The sequence below is a fragment of the Dromaius novaehollandiae genome, chromosome 4, assembly GCF_036370855.1.
Source record: "Dromaius novaehollandiae isolate bDroNov1 chromosome 4, bDroNov1.hap1, whole genome shotgun sequence".
In the NCBI taxonomy this organism is placed as follows: domain Eukaryota; kingdom Metazoa; phylum Chordata; class Aves; order Casuariiformes; family Dromaiidae; genus Dromaius; species Dromaius novaehollandiae.
The window spans coordinates 49413378-49432348 of NC_088101.1; the positions used below are offsets into that span (position 1 = coordinate 49413378).

General features: G+C 35.3%; 1 protein-coding gene across 4 annotated transcripts in view; it reads right to left on the reverse strand.

Annotated features, from left to right (window-relative positions):
• VEGFC (vascular endothelial growth factor C) overlaps positions 1 to 18971 on the reverse strand; it is a 261273-nt gene that overhangs the window by 185236 nt on the left and 57066 nt on the right. For 3 of the 4 annotated variants that reach the window (XM_064510992.1, XM_064510991.1, XM_026105172.2), the window contains one exon: positions 879 to 927. In XM_064510992.1, coding sequence (XP_064367062.1) covers positions 879 to 927 — 49 coding nt within the window. Of the gene's footprint in view, positions 1 to 878; positions 928 to 16826; positions 16845 to 18971 lie in introns of those variants that run through there. The other variant, XM_064510993.1, reaches the window with a different exon arrangement.

An 18971-nucleotide genomic window follows, 5' to 3' on the forward strand; every position in this document is an offset into this window, starting at 1 on the left:
GTAAAACTCAGTTTTTACTTACACACCAAAAAGAACTTGGAAGATTTTATGTAACATTGCCCCCTAGTGAAATTTTTCATATTTTTTCTATTCCAAAGCTAACTGTCAAAATTAATTTTTATCCCTATTATTGTTCTGTTATTCTATTCTTCTTGAGTAAACATAATTCCTCTAATATTAATAAATTTGTGTGCCTGTAAAGGCATAATCCCTAGACTCAGTTAAATAGGAAAAACAGAATATTCTGAAGTTATTTAGTATCAGAGAACTTCCCATAGTAGACTGGCAATAGGCCAGTGTTCCAAACACATAATCACTTTCCTACTTAAGGTCTTACCAGCAACAAATTTTAAGCTCACCTCTATTTTTATATAATAGCATTGTAAATGGCATAGAACTTAGTACCTCATTTACCAGATCACAATAAAATAAAAGAATAAATAGTACTATTGAAGAAAACATAATTAAATAGAATATTCTGTGTAAAATATAAGCTGAATTTTGGCAGGACATGAAACACTTTAGCTATAACTCTGCACACAACAGTTAAGGTTATTTTAATGGCTTGTAGGAGGATTATGCCTTGCAGTGGGAATTAACTTGAATTCCATTCATTGCTTATAAAAGATTTCTGCTAGGATTTTGGTGACATTGACTTCATCAGAAATATTAGGTGAGGGACAGACTTTTCAGAAGCATTTGGAAACCAATACCTCTCATTCAGTCACATGTGTTTTTCACAGAATTTCTTGGGGTGGAAAGAATCTTTAGGTACTTAAATGGAATCTCTTTTCTCTAAGCAATCTCATTCCAGGTGTACCTGCTAAATATTCTGAACTATTGTCCCTATGCTAAAGTGAAATTTATAGATTGCTTACCTGCCTTATGATAAATTCTGTCTTCAGGAAAATGAGTAACTGCCATCATCTGTCAAGACAGAAAACAATGTAATTTTATACATTATAGATAACATACGTATACACACACACACATATATATAAAAAGCCAGTATATTTAGGCACCAAGTTTACTTGAAAAGTAAAACAAGTTTGTCATTGGATTACATTAATTTTTTCTCCATGTTTAAACATTATTATTTTTCTTTTATTATAAAAATGGAAGTTATTGTGTAAAGACATTTGGCACCCAGGTGGCAGTACCGTCACAGAGGAGGCAGAGTCTACATCATGAAGACCTTGCTTTAGACTCAGCCTCTGAGTGGGCACCATGCCAGTCTAACAGATGGGCATCAATAATGGCAACAATGTGCCTTGCATGTGCCTGTGCATCTTGCGTATTTGCCTAGGGAAAGGCTTTCATCCAAGACTGCCCAAACAGCTGTTCATTCTGAGTTTCTATCCCTATTGTTAAGGAAAGATGTCAACACCAATCCATTTTTGAGCTAGATTAATTATTTTAAAAAAGAAAAGTAAAGTGGCTTTTTGGCTAGTAGAGTGTGAGCAGAGAAAATTCAGTATCTTTACACAGGTACATCATCTTCATAAAACTACCAACTCCGTCTTTCAGGTGAAAGAAAAACTGAAAAGACATAGTTGCCTGTGATACAACACAGCAGCAAAGCAATTCCATCATGAACAAACCCAGATACAGATAGAACCTGGTTTAGCATGATACTCTAGTTGGATGTCAGTACATTTTTGTTTCTATGAACTTTGACAACCACTGTTCCCTATCAAAGTTCTTAGAAGGATCTTGCTCCTCTTGTTTTCTCACTCTCTGGTGGTTTCTTTGCTATATTTTTTTCATAATATACCACCGTGTGAAGGGGGAGGAGCTAAAAGAGGGAGAAATGATCAGAGAAAGACAAAACCATTACATGCCACACTGCTGTACCAAGTCTAATCTCTACCTCCATTGCCATGATGGGAAGAAAATGAATAACTTGACCACTGACTTTTCTGGTACTCCATAATCCGTTTTCTGTGTTCTTACCCTCTTGCACTACGTAAGGCCCTACACGCAGTGGAAGATTAAAAGGCCAGAGCCTTGCCTGTTGCCTTTTTCTTTAACTGAAAACCCATGGGCCATGTGCTTTTCAAATCTCAGGGCTTTCAGACTATCAGTTCAAACAGTTATACAGTTGACAAATTATGGCCCTGTGTGAAGTTATTGACATTGTATCACTATTTTTTTGGCAACAAAAGCTATAACGATTGCTAGTTCAGCAGCTTTAAAATGGTTGGCTGAATGCATGGGTATTTTTAAGCAATTATTATATTATCTTTCCCATGTCTTTGGGACAGCAACAAAATGCAGATTCCTGTGGCTGAGTCACCACAGTTAGCTTATGGGCTTGACAGAAAATGCCAGTTTCTGAAATTTGCTGGGGTTCCCCTTTAGACTGCTGAGGTAATGTAAAAAACATGTCCAGTTATGCAGGCCTCATTGGTGTTTATGTGTCCCCATTCCTTTAAAGCAGACTTATTTTTATTAGATTCTAGAAAGGGTGACAATATTACTGAATTAAAGACCGGAAATCTCGTGTAGACATTTTTCTGTATCTCAGTAATAAATTTTCTCCTCATTTGAATGCATTGCATTCCCAGCAGGATTTATTCCCTTTGTTGAACCTGTGCACTTTACATTTGCAAATAAATCTGATATGCACAAAACAGTCACCATTTAGTTATTTCTCACAGATGGACTGAAGAAAAGAGAAGTATATTTTGGTCAGAAGATATAATTCTAGCCCATGCTCCTTTCCTTCTAACCCTAATCTTTAAGGGGTTTAGTATATAACCTACACGAAGAAGCAAAATGAAAATAAGCAAAAAAGTGCTGGCATTTTCAATTAAAACCGACTCTCTGGGGAAATGCAGGTTTTATTCTTATCCTTCATAAGAGATAAAATTTGCTTTGAATATTGCTGGCAGTTCAGGATCTTCTTTTAATGCTAGCTACCAGTTGAAAATATAGCCTACATTCTCATCCAGTGCAATGGAAAATGGTATTTGCGTCTGTTTTCTTCAGCTGTGTTTAAGGAAGCCAAATGTCTAGAGATAGAATATGCAGGTTTTTTAGTTAAAATCTTTACTTGTTTTTAATAATTTCAAAGAAAGCAGCAAGTGCCTTCCTGAAGCACTGTATTTCCCTTTATTACCTACTGCCTATGATCTCGTCTGCAAACATATTTTCATTAATTTAAAAAGCAATAAAAAGGCATTTTTCTGCAGGGCTAAGCCATTTCTGCGTGCCAAGCATGAGTTAAAATTATGCTATCTAATTTGTTACTTGAATATTTTTTTCTTATAAGTTACTTCAACTCTCTTCATTCCCCTCCAATGTCTCAAGGCCCTGATTCAGTGCTACAGTCCTACTGTTTCACGATAAAAGCCTACAGACGGCTCTTAATATGAGTATTGAGCATTATGAGTAAATCAAAAAACATCCTATTCTAGAACTGCTTAACTAAATAACCTCATACTACTAGGCAAGAACTTTTCAGATACAAGGAGGGAGATATTTCAAAGTTCCCTTTGTATCAATGTTAAATTGTTTGCTTTGTTAAGCACTTGAATCCTGACATATTCTATAATCACATCGTAAAGTTCAATGTCATTAAACAGTTACATTTTCCAGGAAACTAATGGACTTCTGGAAAATATCCATCAATAAGTACACAAAAGATATGTTTCTTTCCCACTGTATTAATTCACATGGCCTCCACTGAATTTCCATATGATCATATCACATTCCAGTTTGGACTGAAAAAAAGTTTTTTCATATAACATTATGGCTTTAAAAAATCTTTAAAATATGTAGAAAGGATCCAGGCAGTTAGATGTAACACACTTCAGCAAATGATTGTTCTCCTTTCTTCATGATGCAACAACGCTCTTTGTCACTTATCATTTTTAATGTTCCTTGAAAATTCATTAAAGCATTCACAAATAAACTTTGTACATCAAAACCTAGGGTATCCATGCAGTGTTTTGTTCTATTGTGAAAGCCACGGCAATTACAAATTAGTCTGCTAGATCTTTGGCTCCTATATCTCCAGTTTTCTAAAGGCAACATTTTCTATCGTAACTCGTTATTATTTGTTTCCTTGACAATCCTTCTCATCTAGCTTGCAAGGCACAAATGACTATGGACTTGGCAGCATTAGAAGATTCCTCATCAAAAAAATCTGTAGAACATTTTGTCAATTCTCTCTGTGCTGGTGTCAACACATCCAGCAAACAAAAGGCAAGAAGGGCTCATTACTCTTCTCCCTGCTGCTTCAGGAAAGGAAGTGTGTATATATCTCTATATAAATATACCTATATATGTACATACTACAAAATATTCTGTCTTGTGAATAGGGCAACACAGTGTTGCAACATGTCATAGCTCCTCATATCTGCTCCTTCTTTCCTCCTTGCCCGACAGTGAGATTTTTAACTCTGCTGAAATTGCTTCCCGCATTTAAATGGTGGTACCTTTAGGCAGTCAGATTATTTAGTCCTCTAATTTTTATGACTAAAAGCTAACCTAATAAAGTAATTCTAACTACTTCAATAAGCCCTGGAAGTGCTTTTTTATGCCATGTAGAACTTGTGACTGTATAAACATCATTATATCTTATATATTCACACATATGTACAAGCACACTCACACACATTCATTCAGTCAGTCTTAGCATATGGGCTGTCCTAAGCTCATACCATGTAATTTTATTTTATTTTAGCTCCCAAAATGAAAACATAATGATCAAGAAACCTTGGAAAAAATACTGTTATAGGTATAAGAAATTCAAAATTTAATCAAAGGCCAAACAAAGAACTGTTATACATAGATTGTTTTTCGCTTGATATTAGCATTATTAGTCACTACTTTCATACCTAATAAATAGAAAAACTTTCTGTTTTTCATGAGCATCACTGACAGCTTGGCTTAATTTTGCAGAAAATAGTTTTCTACATAAGAAGGAGCATAATGCAAATGGGAGGCAGAAGGAGGAGTGGGAACATGAATCCCAAGCCCTCTTATAGATATAAATTTTATATGCAACTGAATAAAATAAAATTTAGAGACTGTGAACCTATAAATACTGAAGTTTAACGGATCATTTCCTAAAACACAACTGAATTATGTTTAATCCAGAAACATCTTTACTGTAATAAATAATAATATAAAATAATCAAATATTAATAATGTTGTGGCTATTTAAGCAACTATGGCAAGCTCAATGAGGTTAAGAAATCAAATTGCAGGAGCTGAGTCTTTTTTTCTATTGAGGAATTAGCAAGCAGGTGTGCCTATTTGAACTGGTTTGAACATAAACTCTCAAAAGAATTCAGGATCACGGTATCTAGCTAGAAAAATTGAATAAATCTTAAAAAGTCTTAGTCTATGCAAGCATTTGGATAAATATAAGAAAATAGTTTCTTAATGAAGCTAAATCAATAAAAATACAGAATCATTGTGTTATGATAATATGTACAGCCTGTCTCTAAGTATAACTCAGTGAACAGCTACCTAGGCAGCAGACTGCTGAAATGGCAAGAGTCATAGCCTTGCTGTCACTGTTGCCAGTGCCAGACTGGTTTGTGATTGATATTAAGGGATCAAATGCAGTGGGTGCTGTGGCTATTGTTGAGGAGAGGGCGCATTCCCAATAACAGCAACCCTTTGCACCATTCTTCAGGGGCAAGAGGAAGCCTAATTCACTAGTACTGCACTCCTCAATCCTCTGTCTTAGCTACATCTATTTTGTCCTCATAAGAGTAGCATCCCCTCACTGGCTGAGTCTGCTCACCTTCAGGGAGCCCTCCCAAGGAGCCACAAGCCATGTCTGCTAGAAACTACTGCCAAATGCAACCTTTGATTCTACACACTCTGAAAGCACACACAAAAGAATAGGATCATTTTCAGAATTTGCCATGAAGGAACAGAAAAAGACAAAGCATAAGAGAAAAGATATATTATTTATATATTACAAGGAAAGAAGTAAAGTATACCATGATTTAACTGTCTAAGATAATAAAATATTGATACAGGGGAAAACAAACAATTAGGGCCTAGTTTTCCTGAATAACCACAAGACCATCCTCTCTGAATTCTGTTCTTTTGCCATACAATTAAAAAGACTCCCAGACATACAGAGGGGATTCTGTAACTGGATGCCGCTCCTACACTCTGGGTCAGAGTTTTTGGTGAGGATGAACTTTACCTGGGTCCATTCTACAGAGTAAGGATGGGACCTGAAGAGGGTGGGGGAAAAGGGAAAGGGAGGAAGGGTAGTACAGAGATCACATGCTTCTTTTTTAATTACTGCTGTATTTGGAACACTGCCCCAGCCTAGGTTTCATGTTTGGAAAAGCAAATACACTTGCTAGACACTCAGAATAGAGGAAAAGATAACAAAGAAGCACAAGGTAACTTCTATAAATTATAGAATCCAGTACTGGTTTTTATTTCACTCTTCTACATTTCCTAGAAAAGGATTTAGAGAAAGATATAATTCAAAGTATATTGGATTATTTCAATAATACATGTTTCACAACAAACACTTGCAATGGGACCTTTGTTTAAGAGAGAGCCATGCGTCATGTTACTGATGTTGGTAGAATAGAAGTTTTATGTTCCATCTAGATAATGGCACAATGACAGTAGAAGACATGACTCTTAATGTTGAATTTCAAACTGGTGCTCACTGAGATTAATTAAAAAGGAACAGTACATTTCTTTCCAGTCTTCCTCTGGCTTTCACAGTAACAAGGAATGTTTGTAGTTGATTTGAACTGCTCAATAAGATCATCTTAGAGACATGAATGTTAAGTGCTGTAAACATTCAATTTACACATTAGACAATTATTTTTGCTGGTATTCAAGCATGGATACTCCCTTCATCTGAGGTCTATAGCAAAACCAAAAAATCCATGTAAGGACTAAATGCTTCATCCATTATAACGTTGTTCAAATCTACCCATATTTGCCTGTACAGACTAGCAATGCCTCTCTCCAGGCCTTACATGGATAACTATAAACTTCTCCTGAAGTACCCTGATGCTTCTAAGCTGGTATGTTGCATCCATTCCATTGTCCAGAAATTTCTTCTAGGACAGTGTTTCCCAATAACATCGTGTACATATGTTCCATGAAGTAAAAATTAACTAAAAAGACAAATGCTGGGCTTTTCTTATTTTCCTTCATTTCTTAGAACATTCTGAACATTCCTTATTACTTGATTTTCAATTAATTTTCAGTATTTTTCCTGATACATTTATCATGTATGTATGTGGGGTGTGTGTGTGTGTATGTGTGTCTCTGTGTATACATATAAGGTACAATATTATCTTGCTAGAAAGAACAAATAAAGAAATTTAGGACTAAGTTGCATAAACTATGAGTGGAACATCTGACTAAAGCATTCTCCTAAAACTTTTAAGACATATGTTGTTTATGTAAAGGAGACTTCTGGATTGTGATACAAATGGATGCATTAAACTATAAGTCCACAGCATCCAGCGTTTGGGTTTCTTAACATCATCCCGATGATATTCAACAACTGCATTGATGAAGAGTCAGAGTCAAGTATGTATCATGAAAAGAGCAGGTCACTATGAACAGGGACTAGATCTGCTAGATTTGGATGTTGGTCCACATTCCAGTCTTCCAGGATCTTGGATTTATCAGAGGATAGGATTGATCTTGGATTTAGCATAGCATTATGGAGAGTAGGGAACTGACAGATAAGTCTGGGTTGCTCGCTGAAATCTGCATTTCCTCATCATTTGTGCTGTGTGTAGCATTTTCCTTCATTTTCACAAAAAATCAAAGGTTTCTGCAAAGCAACAAACTAAATGTTGCACTGAATGCATCTTTTGTCCAAAACAACTCAAACCAGTATTCAGAAGGAAAATCTTAGACATCTAACTCCTTTTTGATTTTTAAATTGTAAATGACCTCCCTATCATCCTCTCCTGTCCTATCCACCTTGTGTTACACTGGAAAATGACAGTAGATGATAGAGGACCTTTTCTGCTACAAGCTCTTTAATACTGGTGCCCAGCAGGACATGCCCTTATCTCAAGATACATTGTGAAAGCTGATATACAAACTACTCTGCAGCTGTTATGAATTTCTCTTTCTTTCAGTATTGATTTCACAGGAAAAACTGGCAGAGAACTTTTGGACATTCTGGGTATTATACAGCAGGGAAGTAGTCTATCTCCTTTATTTTCTTTGTTACTGCCACAGTTTCACTTAACAATTGCTCAGCTAGATTCAGTCACTTACGCTTTCATATACAAGACCCAGATGTTTTTTATCCCTAAGATCTGACTCCGAGAATTCTATGAGGTAATGACAATAATAACTAACACCTTTTATCTTTATGAGGATTATAGCCATATCCTCTACTCATTTTGGATAGTTTGCTTTTCACAAGAGAACTCTGGAAGCCAAAAGTGCTTCTCCACTTCTGGGAGAAGACCTGTGCATGCTCTTTCCTCTGCATGAGACATGCATATGTGCTGTTTTCCCTGAGAAATTAGAGCATGTAGATCCTGAAGATGTCACAGGATGCTCCAGTCAGGTATCTGATTTGGAAGAACTGGGAGAAAAGGAATACTGCATGTGCCTGGCATGTTAAGCACAGTCAGTGAGGCTTCCCACAGGACAACTGAGAATGCACAGAGGCACGGAGTTAGATTATCAGTAACCCACCTAGTCAGTCCAACATGCAAATCATCTGAAGTGAAAACATGTGTTTAACTACTTTTCCTAGACCATGATTCTTTTCAGTCAGGTTATTTCTAAGTTTCCATTTACTAACAACTACTTTTTCCTAATTCGTTTATTCAAATCTGTTCTTGTTCATTTTCATTACATAGCCATGCAAATCCATTGAAGGCAGACAGAAAAAAAGAGAGGGGCTTTTTTTAAATCTAAGGATTAATTCTAAGCATTTAGTTATCAAATATATTATTTGGAAGTGATCACTGTAAAATATATGGATAGGGTATTAGGATAATCTGGCTTTTAATCAGAACTGCTTTGTATGCACTATGTGTGTGGTTTATATACCTGCATTCATATGCCTTTCTGCAAAGAGCACCTGAAGTTGCAAAAATAGAGTTTGTAAATATGAAAACAGGAAACTTCTTTCTTGTATCCTTTTCCTTCCTTTTTAGATAAAGCTAAGTTCTTTCTATTTCTCATAGTCTGCATACCTTCTAAGATGATGCATATAATCATTTTTAATCAGGGCTGTAAATTATATCTAAAGCTCTATTGTAAGCTCTAACCTTGTAATCAACACATTGGATCAGTTAGGAATCAACTCTCAATGGCCTCTGTATTAACCAACACATCCAACAACACCATGAAATAGTTTGTTCTTACTTCTGCCATAAATATGATGAAATATGTAGATTTATATCCAAATTATTCTCTGATTATGAGTTTATTGAAACAGACTTTTAAGGAAAGTCAGTTCCCAAAACATGCATATATGTACTTTGAGTGACTGCATTTCTAAAAATAAACTCCTCCTTCCACATGCTTGTGCTTACCGCTCTCTTTTAGTGTGTTAAGAGTTCAGAATGCATAATGGTCTAATGCAGAAAATATAATACAGTTGAGTAAAACTTGCAAATTAGCAGTTATCTGCTGTTTAGTATATGACATACATGTGAATGTGAAGTATCTTGCTGTTTACTCATTATAGTAATGAATATTTGTTATTTTATACTAAGGTATCTAGATACATTGACCTATAATTGCATGGTATTTCACATAATGTAGCTTGCTTAACTGACTTCACATGAAGAAAAAAACATTCAAATGCTCAAATTAACAGATTCCATGTACTATAAATACTCCCTTATATATGCAGTTTTCCCCAATTCAGTCTCCATATTGACATTCTGTTTTGATATTTTTATTCAGAAAGTACTCTTGATGGTTTATTTTGCGGGAAACTGTACACTCAAAATTCACAGATTGCCTATACCCATGTAGGTATTCAGTTTAGCTAATTCTATGTGTTTTAGATCTGCTTATTTCTTCCTTATACAATGGAAGTTTTTACAACATGGAAGGCATCGTTTTTAATCCGAGTAATTCAACTAATGGGATAAAAAAAAAAAAAAAAAAAAAAAAAGCCTAAATGGGTTGAGCAAAGTTGTAGTGATTTAGAAGCTAGTCTGGAACGTTAATTCATGATCTCCTTTCTTTGCACTTGTTTGTATTGATATATTCTGCAATGATATACTTGCAACAATCATTTTTATTTACTATCTCTCTCTATAGAAATAAAATCACATAGTTGCACACACAAAACTAAATATGAAGCTTTTGTCTATGAGAAAGCAGCTTAACAGAAAAATGTTGTGTGGTTATGGATGTGGAGTTTGTGAGATATGAATCAGCCTACATTGTTGCTGGTTAGATTATCTACAGGAGAAATTTAAAGATGCATAAATTCTTATCAGTGGAGGAACAGTCTATCCAGGACAGATTATAATTTGCAGTATTACTGTGAGTACATGTTCCCTATCTTACTCCGATGAGAACGCAACAACACAAGAAAATACACTGAATTAAATAAAACAACCAAACAAATGATGCTGGTAACAGATCAATATAGATAGATATGTCAATTTGTCATAATTGTATCATTTTGAAAGCAAACCAATATACTGAAAAGTGTATTAAGACTAGATTCTTTCAATCTGATAGAATTTTGACCTTCCCTTTAGTTCTCTTTATCAATAAGCTGCAATTTCCAACAGATTTTTTGCAATAATACCGTTTCATGTTAATGTCCTTTCAAATAATGTTTGTATCATAGGTCAGAAACAGTAAACAGTTCAGAAATTATGCTATATGAAGTAAAGCCATTTAAGATTGGCTCTCTGTTCTTGGACCAATTTTCATTTTCATTAAGCAGAAATGAAGCACTTTGCATATTGCTGGAAATCAAGGATGTACAGAAATTGATTTGGCATCAGTTACATCTGTTTTGGATTTGAAATATTTCCATAAGATAGAACAAAGTAATACTTTGGAAAAATATTTGTGTTATCTTTTCATTTTTTCCAACAATGACATTCTACTCCAGCCAGTTCCATACTGCTCTACCTGGCTGTGAATATTCTGACTTCTTTTGTTGATTGTAAATTAATTTTTTTTCTCCCAACAGATTACTATTTTATTAGTGATTTTTGAAAAGTCTATTGGATTAACATGCGAAAATTTATCATTTACTGAAAATGTTTAGAAATAGGAGAAGAAGAGAAGGGAGGATGTTTTCATAATCTATCACATAAAATAATATATACATGTATGTATATACACACATCAGTTCTTCGTACACAAAGTACTGTTTGCTCGGTGGAAATGCACACACATTAATTTGTGCCACCATTTCTAAGACACTGTATTAAACTCACTACTCATCTATTGACTCCTAATTTTATTGCACAATACCATGATCTGTTGCATAATACAGCTTCTAAAAATATGAAAAGCACAAAGATGTTATTAACTTTGGAAACCATGAATAAATAACAAAGCAGCTGGGATGTTACAAACAATCCTACACTAATATTAAGGCACTTTTGAATATCTGATATTTTTCAGTCATTCTGACCTGTTATTCCAGTATAAAGCAAAAGGGTTTTTAGTACATTAGATTTCTTTAGTCACATTCTGGAAATATCTGACTTGCTCATAAAACAGCATTTTAAGAATGGTTTGGTTTGGGGTTTTTTTCCTGTACACAAAAAATTTGTGAGTTTTTGAGTTTATTAACTCATTTTATTCTAAAACATTGCTGATATTTACAAAGATACCTTAAGGGTCTCTTTTTAAAATTCAGATTATCTTTTTTTTTTTTTTTCCACTGCTTTAGAATTTGAACACAGACATTCCCTACCTGAACCAGCAAAAAATGAGAACAATCCTAGTTCTAGGATCTTTAGTGGCTGCTAATTTGCAATTCAACTCAATGCAAAATGTGTAACAGGGAGATTAAGACATCGTTTGAGATAATAGTTTGCTTTAGCAAACTGCATGATTTTGCCTTAATTTTCCAAAGAAACAGTAAACTTCTTGCCTGCTTACACTTCCAGTTTTGCAGATTTCGCACAGGAGACTGCAGAAAAGTTGTGCCAGGACCCATGGCAAAAGATATCCCTGAGATTTACCTTTGTGCATGTTAGAGCAAACCCTAAACTGTTCCAGCCTGGAACAAGAAGTCAGAGCCATAACTGGATCCTAGATAACTTCTTACATTGCTGTAACCTGCAAAAAATTTGGTCTACTGACCTAGACAATGCACAATGGGTTGTATTCTAAAAAGCACCTAGACATTATTGTGACCGATGCATGATAAACTGTAATAAAGGGAGGTTGAAAAATGTTACTGGAGTACATTTGCAAAGAATAAAATAATCATATGTGGCTTTGCCAGTACTGCTAAGAAACAGAACTGCCTAAAATATGTATAATAATAAATACATGTAATGAGAAATAGAAACAAAAAGACAGTTTTGGGAGAGCTAATTCGTAGGGATTTTCCTGACTCATTTAGGCCGCTTGAAACAGAATGCCAGCAGTCTTGAAATCAACAGGATAAGTGCATTTTGTCTTAGAGATCTGGGTTTGAAACATCAGCTAGCCAACCCCATCAGCTGCCATTTCAAAACAAATGAAAGTGAGCAGCCAAATCTATCACCCACGTGCTCTAATTCTGAAACAAATGACATAGATTTAATTAGGATATTCCGCTACAAAGAAGAGTACAATAAAAATGTTGGAATTTTTTATTGCATTAAATATAAATAACTGGAGTGTTTGCAAAATTCAAAACTTATGGCACACATCACAGAAGTTGAAAGTATTAGGGCATAGTGCTCATGCAACAGGAAGAGATTTGCCTGTCATTTCTGTACAGTGGAACACTTGCTATTCTGCAACACTCCCTACTGCTGTCTGCCTACTGCTACGCGCTGCAGTAATGACATTGCCAGTCCATGCATCCCCTATGTTAACTTCTGTCTTTCATTGGAGTCAATATCTGTGTGAGGAATGTACTCCAAAAGCAATCCTCATACCATCACCACCATGACTCAGAAACAAATAAGTGATGATTGTTAAAAATAAATAAAATCTTTTATCACAAAGTTTTGCTTTTCCATCATTTTTAGCAACTGCTTTGAATATTCAGAAAAAAATGATAGAGGGCCAGTATTTCACAGCTTAGACTGGAGTAACAAACACATAAAACAGTTTGTTCAAGATTTGCTATAGGAAATATTTTAACCAGTGCCTGTGTCTGTTTCCAAACAGACTAAAAGACCAGTTTTAGAAGGGAGCAAGTAGATTTTACAAAGCTACTTCTGATCATAATCCGTTTTATGTTCTGCCAAATGGCTGCCATACAGATCTGAAAAAACAGGAAACATTTCCTTCTCCAGTAAACCATCTGTGACATCTTCTTCAACATGTCATTTTAGGGTGAGGACAAGATCACATTCTACACTCTGCCAAAGTTTTCACAACCTTTCTTAGTGTTTCATCTTTATTCATTTATCAAAAATTACTGATTACAGAACTCTCACTAAGGACAGTTTTTCTTTGTATCCAGAAGCAACACTAAAGATTTCATTGAAAAAAATTTGATAGGTAAATTTAGGGTATGATCAAATACTGCACTGAATGACTTGTCTGTGGATACTTCTAATCTCCCAATAAATACATTCAGTAGCATTTACGATTTATGATTCTCACAATAATCATTCCCACACATCTTGACACAAACTTTCCTGAACTTAAAGGATGTCCATATCCAAATTCAAGTATGAATCTGAAATATGGACCCGTTTTTGATTTAAAAATGTTTTGTACTTTATTAACATTTTTCTGAATCAATAAGCATACTCATCACATGAATCTTACTCTTTTTGGAGAGCAGCAAGTCTCTAGACTGCTACACTTGTCTTAATACCATGTCATCACTAATTCCTATTAACCATATACTCTGTCCTGCACTTTGTGGAATTCTTCAACGCTAATACAGAAACTCATCTGGTGGTTCATCCTTAATGGCTAAAACATTATGTTCTGGAGAGTTAAGTGCTAATTAAATCACAAAGAAAGAACTACTGTTGCCTGGTGTACCTAACAGCCATTCTGTACATTTTATAGAGCGCTTGACAGGAAACAAAGCTTTGATTACCATAAAATGGGAAAAGCACTGGCAGGCTGTGTCTTTTGCCTTAGACACTCTCCTGAAATATTCTACTGAAGAAGCACAACAGGAGGACAGTGGGCACAATCACAGCAGTGTCATCATCGGCAGAAGCTGGCATTTTGTGCAAAGTGAGCTTTCACTACCTGAGTAAGCATAACAAAAGTAAGTTCTAAACAACAAAAAAGGTGCTTTATACCATTTTCTGCACCTTATCTGGGGCATTCAGCTGTGCTTTAGTTCTAGAACTCTGATTTTTTTTAAATAGATCAGCAGGATTTCAGTAAGCAAACTCCTGACAAATCTACTTTTGTAATGACAAGGCATTCCCAAACATTTCAGTAACACGGACAACTCAATTCCTACATTCTCCACAAAATACAAATTATGAATAAAGAAAAGTATTGGTGATATAACTTAAGAAATGATTAAAGAAAAAGTCACTTATCTACCTCTTCAGATCTACAAATTACACAATTTGCAATAGAAATTACCATAAGCCTTTTATGCCTTAAGAGAGCTTTATGCCTCCATTAAGAACAAGTTAACTGCAAGAAGAAGAGTCCAAGATATATTTAATTCTAACAGAAATGGGCTTTTCTTTTCTGTTTTGATATTTACTGGTAGGAATTTTATTTCAAATCTTACTTCTTGATTGTTATTAAGCTTTTTCAAGCTACAAATATTTTTAAAGCTCCAAATCTCAAAGTTAAACACCCCTCTCTTTTGGTGTCAATTATGCCTTAATACCTTCCTATAACTTTATTTTGTTTCGGTGGGTTTCTCTGCACATGAATGAAAGAATTTGGGACTGAACCCCCCCCCCCCCCCCCCCCCGCAAGCACTTACGTCTGCTAACTTTCAAGCATTAGCCATTCTGACATCAAGGTGTCTAATCAGTACCTAAAATGCTGAACTACTTCACATCAAACTGGTGCACTTAGTGACTGGAAAGAACAATTCAAAACTGTCATGTAAAACAGCTATATCCAGTTCTTTTTTAAAAATACACCAAAAGCAAACACATATTCAGTGCTCCCAGGTACACACATCCATATACATTCTTCTAGGACAATATGAAAACACAGCAGTGATGAAGCTGTCCTGCAATTTCTAGACATGACAGCAACTTTTTGACATTCAGATGAAAAGCTCTGTGAAATATCAGAGAACTTACTGCTGATTCAGTATAAACCTCAGTATATTAAAGTTATGGTATGATACTCTATTAGCATAAATATATCATTGTCTTTCTGCTTAAATGATTTAATTCACAATAATAGATTTTTGTTATTCATTACAATTTTGAATGAAAATTAGCTTCATTTTAGCAAAGTTTAAAGACAGAACTGCTTAAGAGAAACTAGAACTCAGTGAGGCAAACCTGATCTACACCATGCTAAGGTCTAAAAGAAAAGTCTAAAAGTCTAAAGAAGCAGTTTCTTTGCCTTTTCTTGGCTTTGGCTCCAGCTGTATTATCTGAATGTGACTGGCATAAAGCCAAATATATCACTGTGCTAGAAACTAGAGTACAGCACTTCCTTCCTCCTTTTAAAAGTATACATTCTTTTGTAAAGAAAAATACTTGAGACTTGATTCTGCTAGCCACTTAGAGATGTCTAGTTCCATCTGAAATGCCCTAGGACATCTGAGACATCTCCACAGTGCTGTTAGATTATGATTATGGGCTTAGGGGATACCAATGCCATCTGGAGTGGCAGCTGAAGGCTAGGAAGGATACCCCAGGATATCTAGTGGCACTAAATACTTATGTGAGGGCAACTGAATCATAGCTTTAAAAGCAATCATGGCACAATTTTTCAGCAGGGTACTGGCTTGGAAGTTGTTTTACTCCATTTTTTATTAATAGCGGCTTGTATTTGAGCTCCTGGATTACATCTGGTGGGTTAGTAAAGCTGGCTGTAACCCACTCCCGTAGTTCCAGGGAGACACTAGAACAATGCTTTTAACCCTGTTTCTGAGATTGCTTGAAGAAAATGTTTTAAGAAAGTGTAGCAGAGAATTTGCAGTTCTTGAATGTAAAGTTTTTTTAAATGATAAATTTCAGAAAATGTAGCTCTCTTGAGCTAGGCACTGTTACAGTTTGTCATAAATAAATTCTGTCCAATCACCTTGTCAAGGAAAACAGCACTCATTTTCAGCAATTAAATTACAATGTGAATAAATACATAAACAAATAATGTCATTTTACAACTCAGTGGCAATGTTTCGTTGGCTGAGTAATACCTGCACCACTCCATTCCACAAAAAATGCAGAAAGGTCAAAAAAACCAAAAGTGAAATGATCTGCAGCATAAAATACATTAAAACATCGTGGCTATTTATGTCTCTGTGCTGTACCTACCAACTATCACAAGGAAGAAGAGAGCCTGTACCCACAGCTGCTTGCTGAGTCCAAAAATAAAGGTAGGGTACTCAATTGCTTGCTTTATAGACTCTAATACACAAGTGAGAAAAGGAGTTGGAATTAGCCACTCTGCATTCAGCTTTGCCTCACAGGCAAACCTGTTGCAAAGAAAAGCGTAATTACTGTCAACAGACAGCAGTCATTTGTACAACTTCCATTCTGTATTGTGAAATCTTACTGGGGTCCATGACTTACACTGTGCCAACATCTCCAGGGATCTCTGGGAAGCAGCTGATCACAGAGCACATTTCCTTCACTTCCAGCACATTCTGCTCTCCAGCCCGTACTCTTGCTTTAGCAGGGAACTTTTACCCCCATCTCCAAGGAAAACAAATAGAAAGGATGTGAGATTTCTACTGTCTTGCAAATATTACTTCTAGATAGGGCAGACATTGCTGTTGTTTTGAGTGTAGAGCATGACGTAGAGTATAAAATCATAAATGGTAGGGTATAAACAATATGACTAATAGTTGCCAAGCTTTTAAATGCTGCTTTCCATCTGTAGAACATTGACATTTTATAAAAATAGAGTATTTTTAGCCTGATTTTACAGATGGAGAAAAAAGTACAAAGGATCACAGGATCACAACACAGTTTAAACCAGAACTTGAACAGAAGTCAGACCTTGACTGCCAAACCTATGTCCTGGAGACCAAAGAGCTACTCTGGCAATTTCAGGGCAGGCCAGTTTTGATGAGATGTTGAGTAAGTTATTTTATTTCGTTGGACTGAAGAAGCTTCTTAAAATAATGGCATTTTTCTATTACCCCACACTGGCTGTAAAAATTAAAATCAATGTCTATCAGAACAGACAAATTAAGATAATAAAATGAAATACTCTACAGCTCAGTTTCTTGAAACTATCATTTGATGGACACTGCTGTAAGTAAAACATACTCAGAAAAGTCTCAGCTATTAGAAATATAATGTTAATTTTATATGGACAACACAAAAAATGTTTAAAACTAGAAGGTTGAATTTTCTGTAAGATTGATAATACATCCCTTGTCAAAGGCTTGAAACAAAGTTGTATCAGACTCCATGGAATATTCTTTTGCCTTAAAGAAAAATGATGAGGTAGAATTATTTTAATAACCTTAAGATGAGAAATAAGGATATTAGCTGGCAAGAAGTTTGTCTTCAATAAGAGCTATCGTATAGAGGTTGCCAGGAATCAGTAAGTTTCAAGAAACACCAGTATGGTTGCAGATATTTCATATAGTTTGGAGACCAAGTAGCATGGTAATGAGCAAAACAGAGAATACACTACAGTGGGAATTCAACTGATTGCTAACCAGCACTTTTGGCAGTGGGAATTGAGTCTATTAGAGAAGTCACAGACCTGTTTATAAAGGAAGTTACATGACTTGGCACTAATTTCTATGTGAATGTAAAAAAATGGGAGATGTTCAAGCATAATTCTGAGATGACAGATTCAGAGGAGGAGTATAACAGTTACTGAGCCTAAAGAGGGAAGAAGGGTGGGAAAGAGTTCAGAAGAAAACTAAGTAGTTTGCTTTTTGTCATAGTACACTGATGCTGATGGTAGAGCATGTACAGGTAGCTAAACAAAAGAGATGTATGAAGGCCGGCGTCCAAAAAAGAGTAGGTTTGGCCCATATATCACAATTGGTGCTGACAATTGCATTTCAAACAAAAATATGAAGCAGGAGTGTCAAGTAAAGCTCAAGATTTAGCTAAGAAATACAGAAATAAATGAAGTTAGAACTGAATGTAACTGGAATTTAACAGCTCATTGGAATGCAACTTCTTGACTGAAAATACAAAAAATCAGGCTTTGGAAATGCACTTGGAAGCACGAAGTCACAGAGGTGAATAAATGTACTGTGAAAAGTTTAATTTTAATTTAATCTTATCTGACACTTTTATTTAGTATCTGATAAATTATAAGACTGAAAAAAAATGCTGTAGGAAATGACTGTACACTAAAACACCTCTTGAAAGTCCTTATGTGATTTATCATCTGGAAATAGTACAGAAAGTGTGAGATGGGTGCTGAAATGCTCTTGACCAGTTCAGTACGGTTCACCTCATGACTGAGATTTCAAACTAACACGTAGGCAATCAAAACATTGAAAAAAAAGTCAGGTAGGGTATTGAGCTTATGAGCTGTACCTGATTTATAAACCACATTCCAAAGGCGACATGTGACATAAGCCTGATTCCTCTTTTATGCTTGATATATTATTTTTTAATTTGTGTTCCGTAAGTCAAGTTCTTCCCTTAGGTATGCAATGGAAGTCATGCTGTACAAGATAAAGAATTAAGCTCTTCAAATAGAAGGTAAGAGAAAAAAGAAAGCCAAACATACAACTGAAG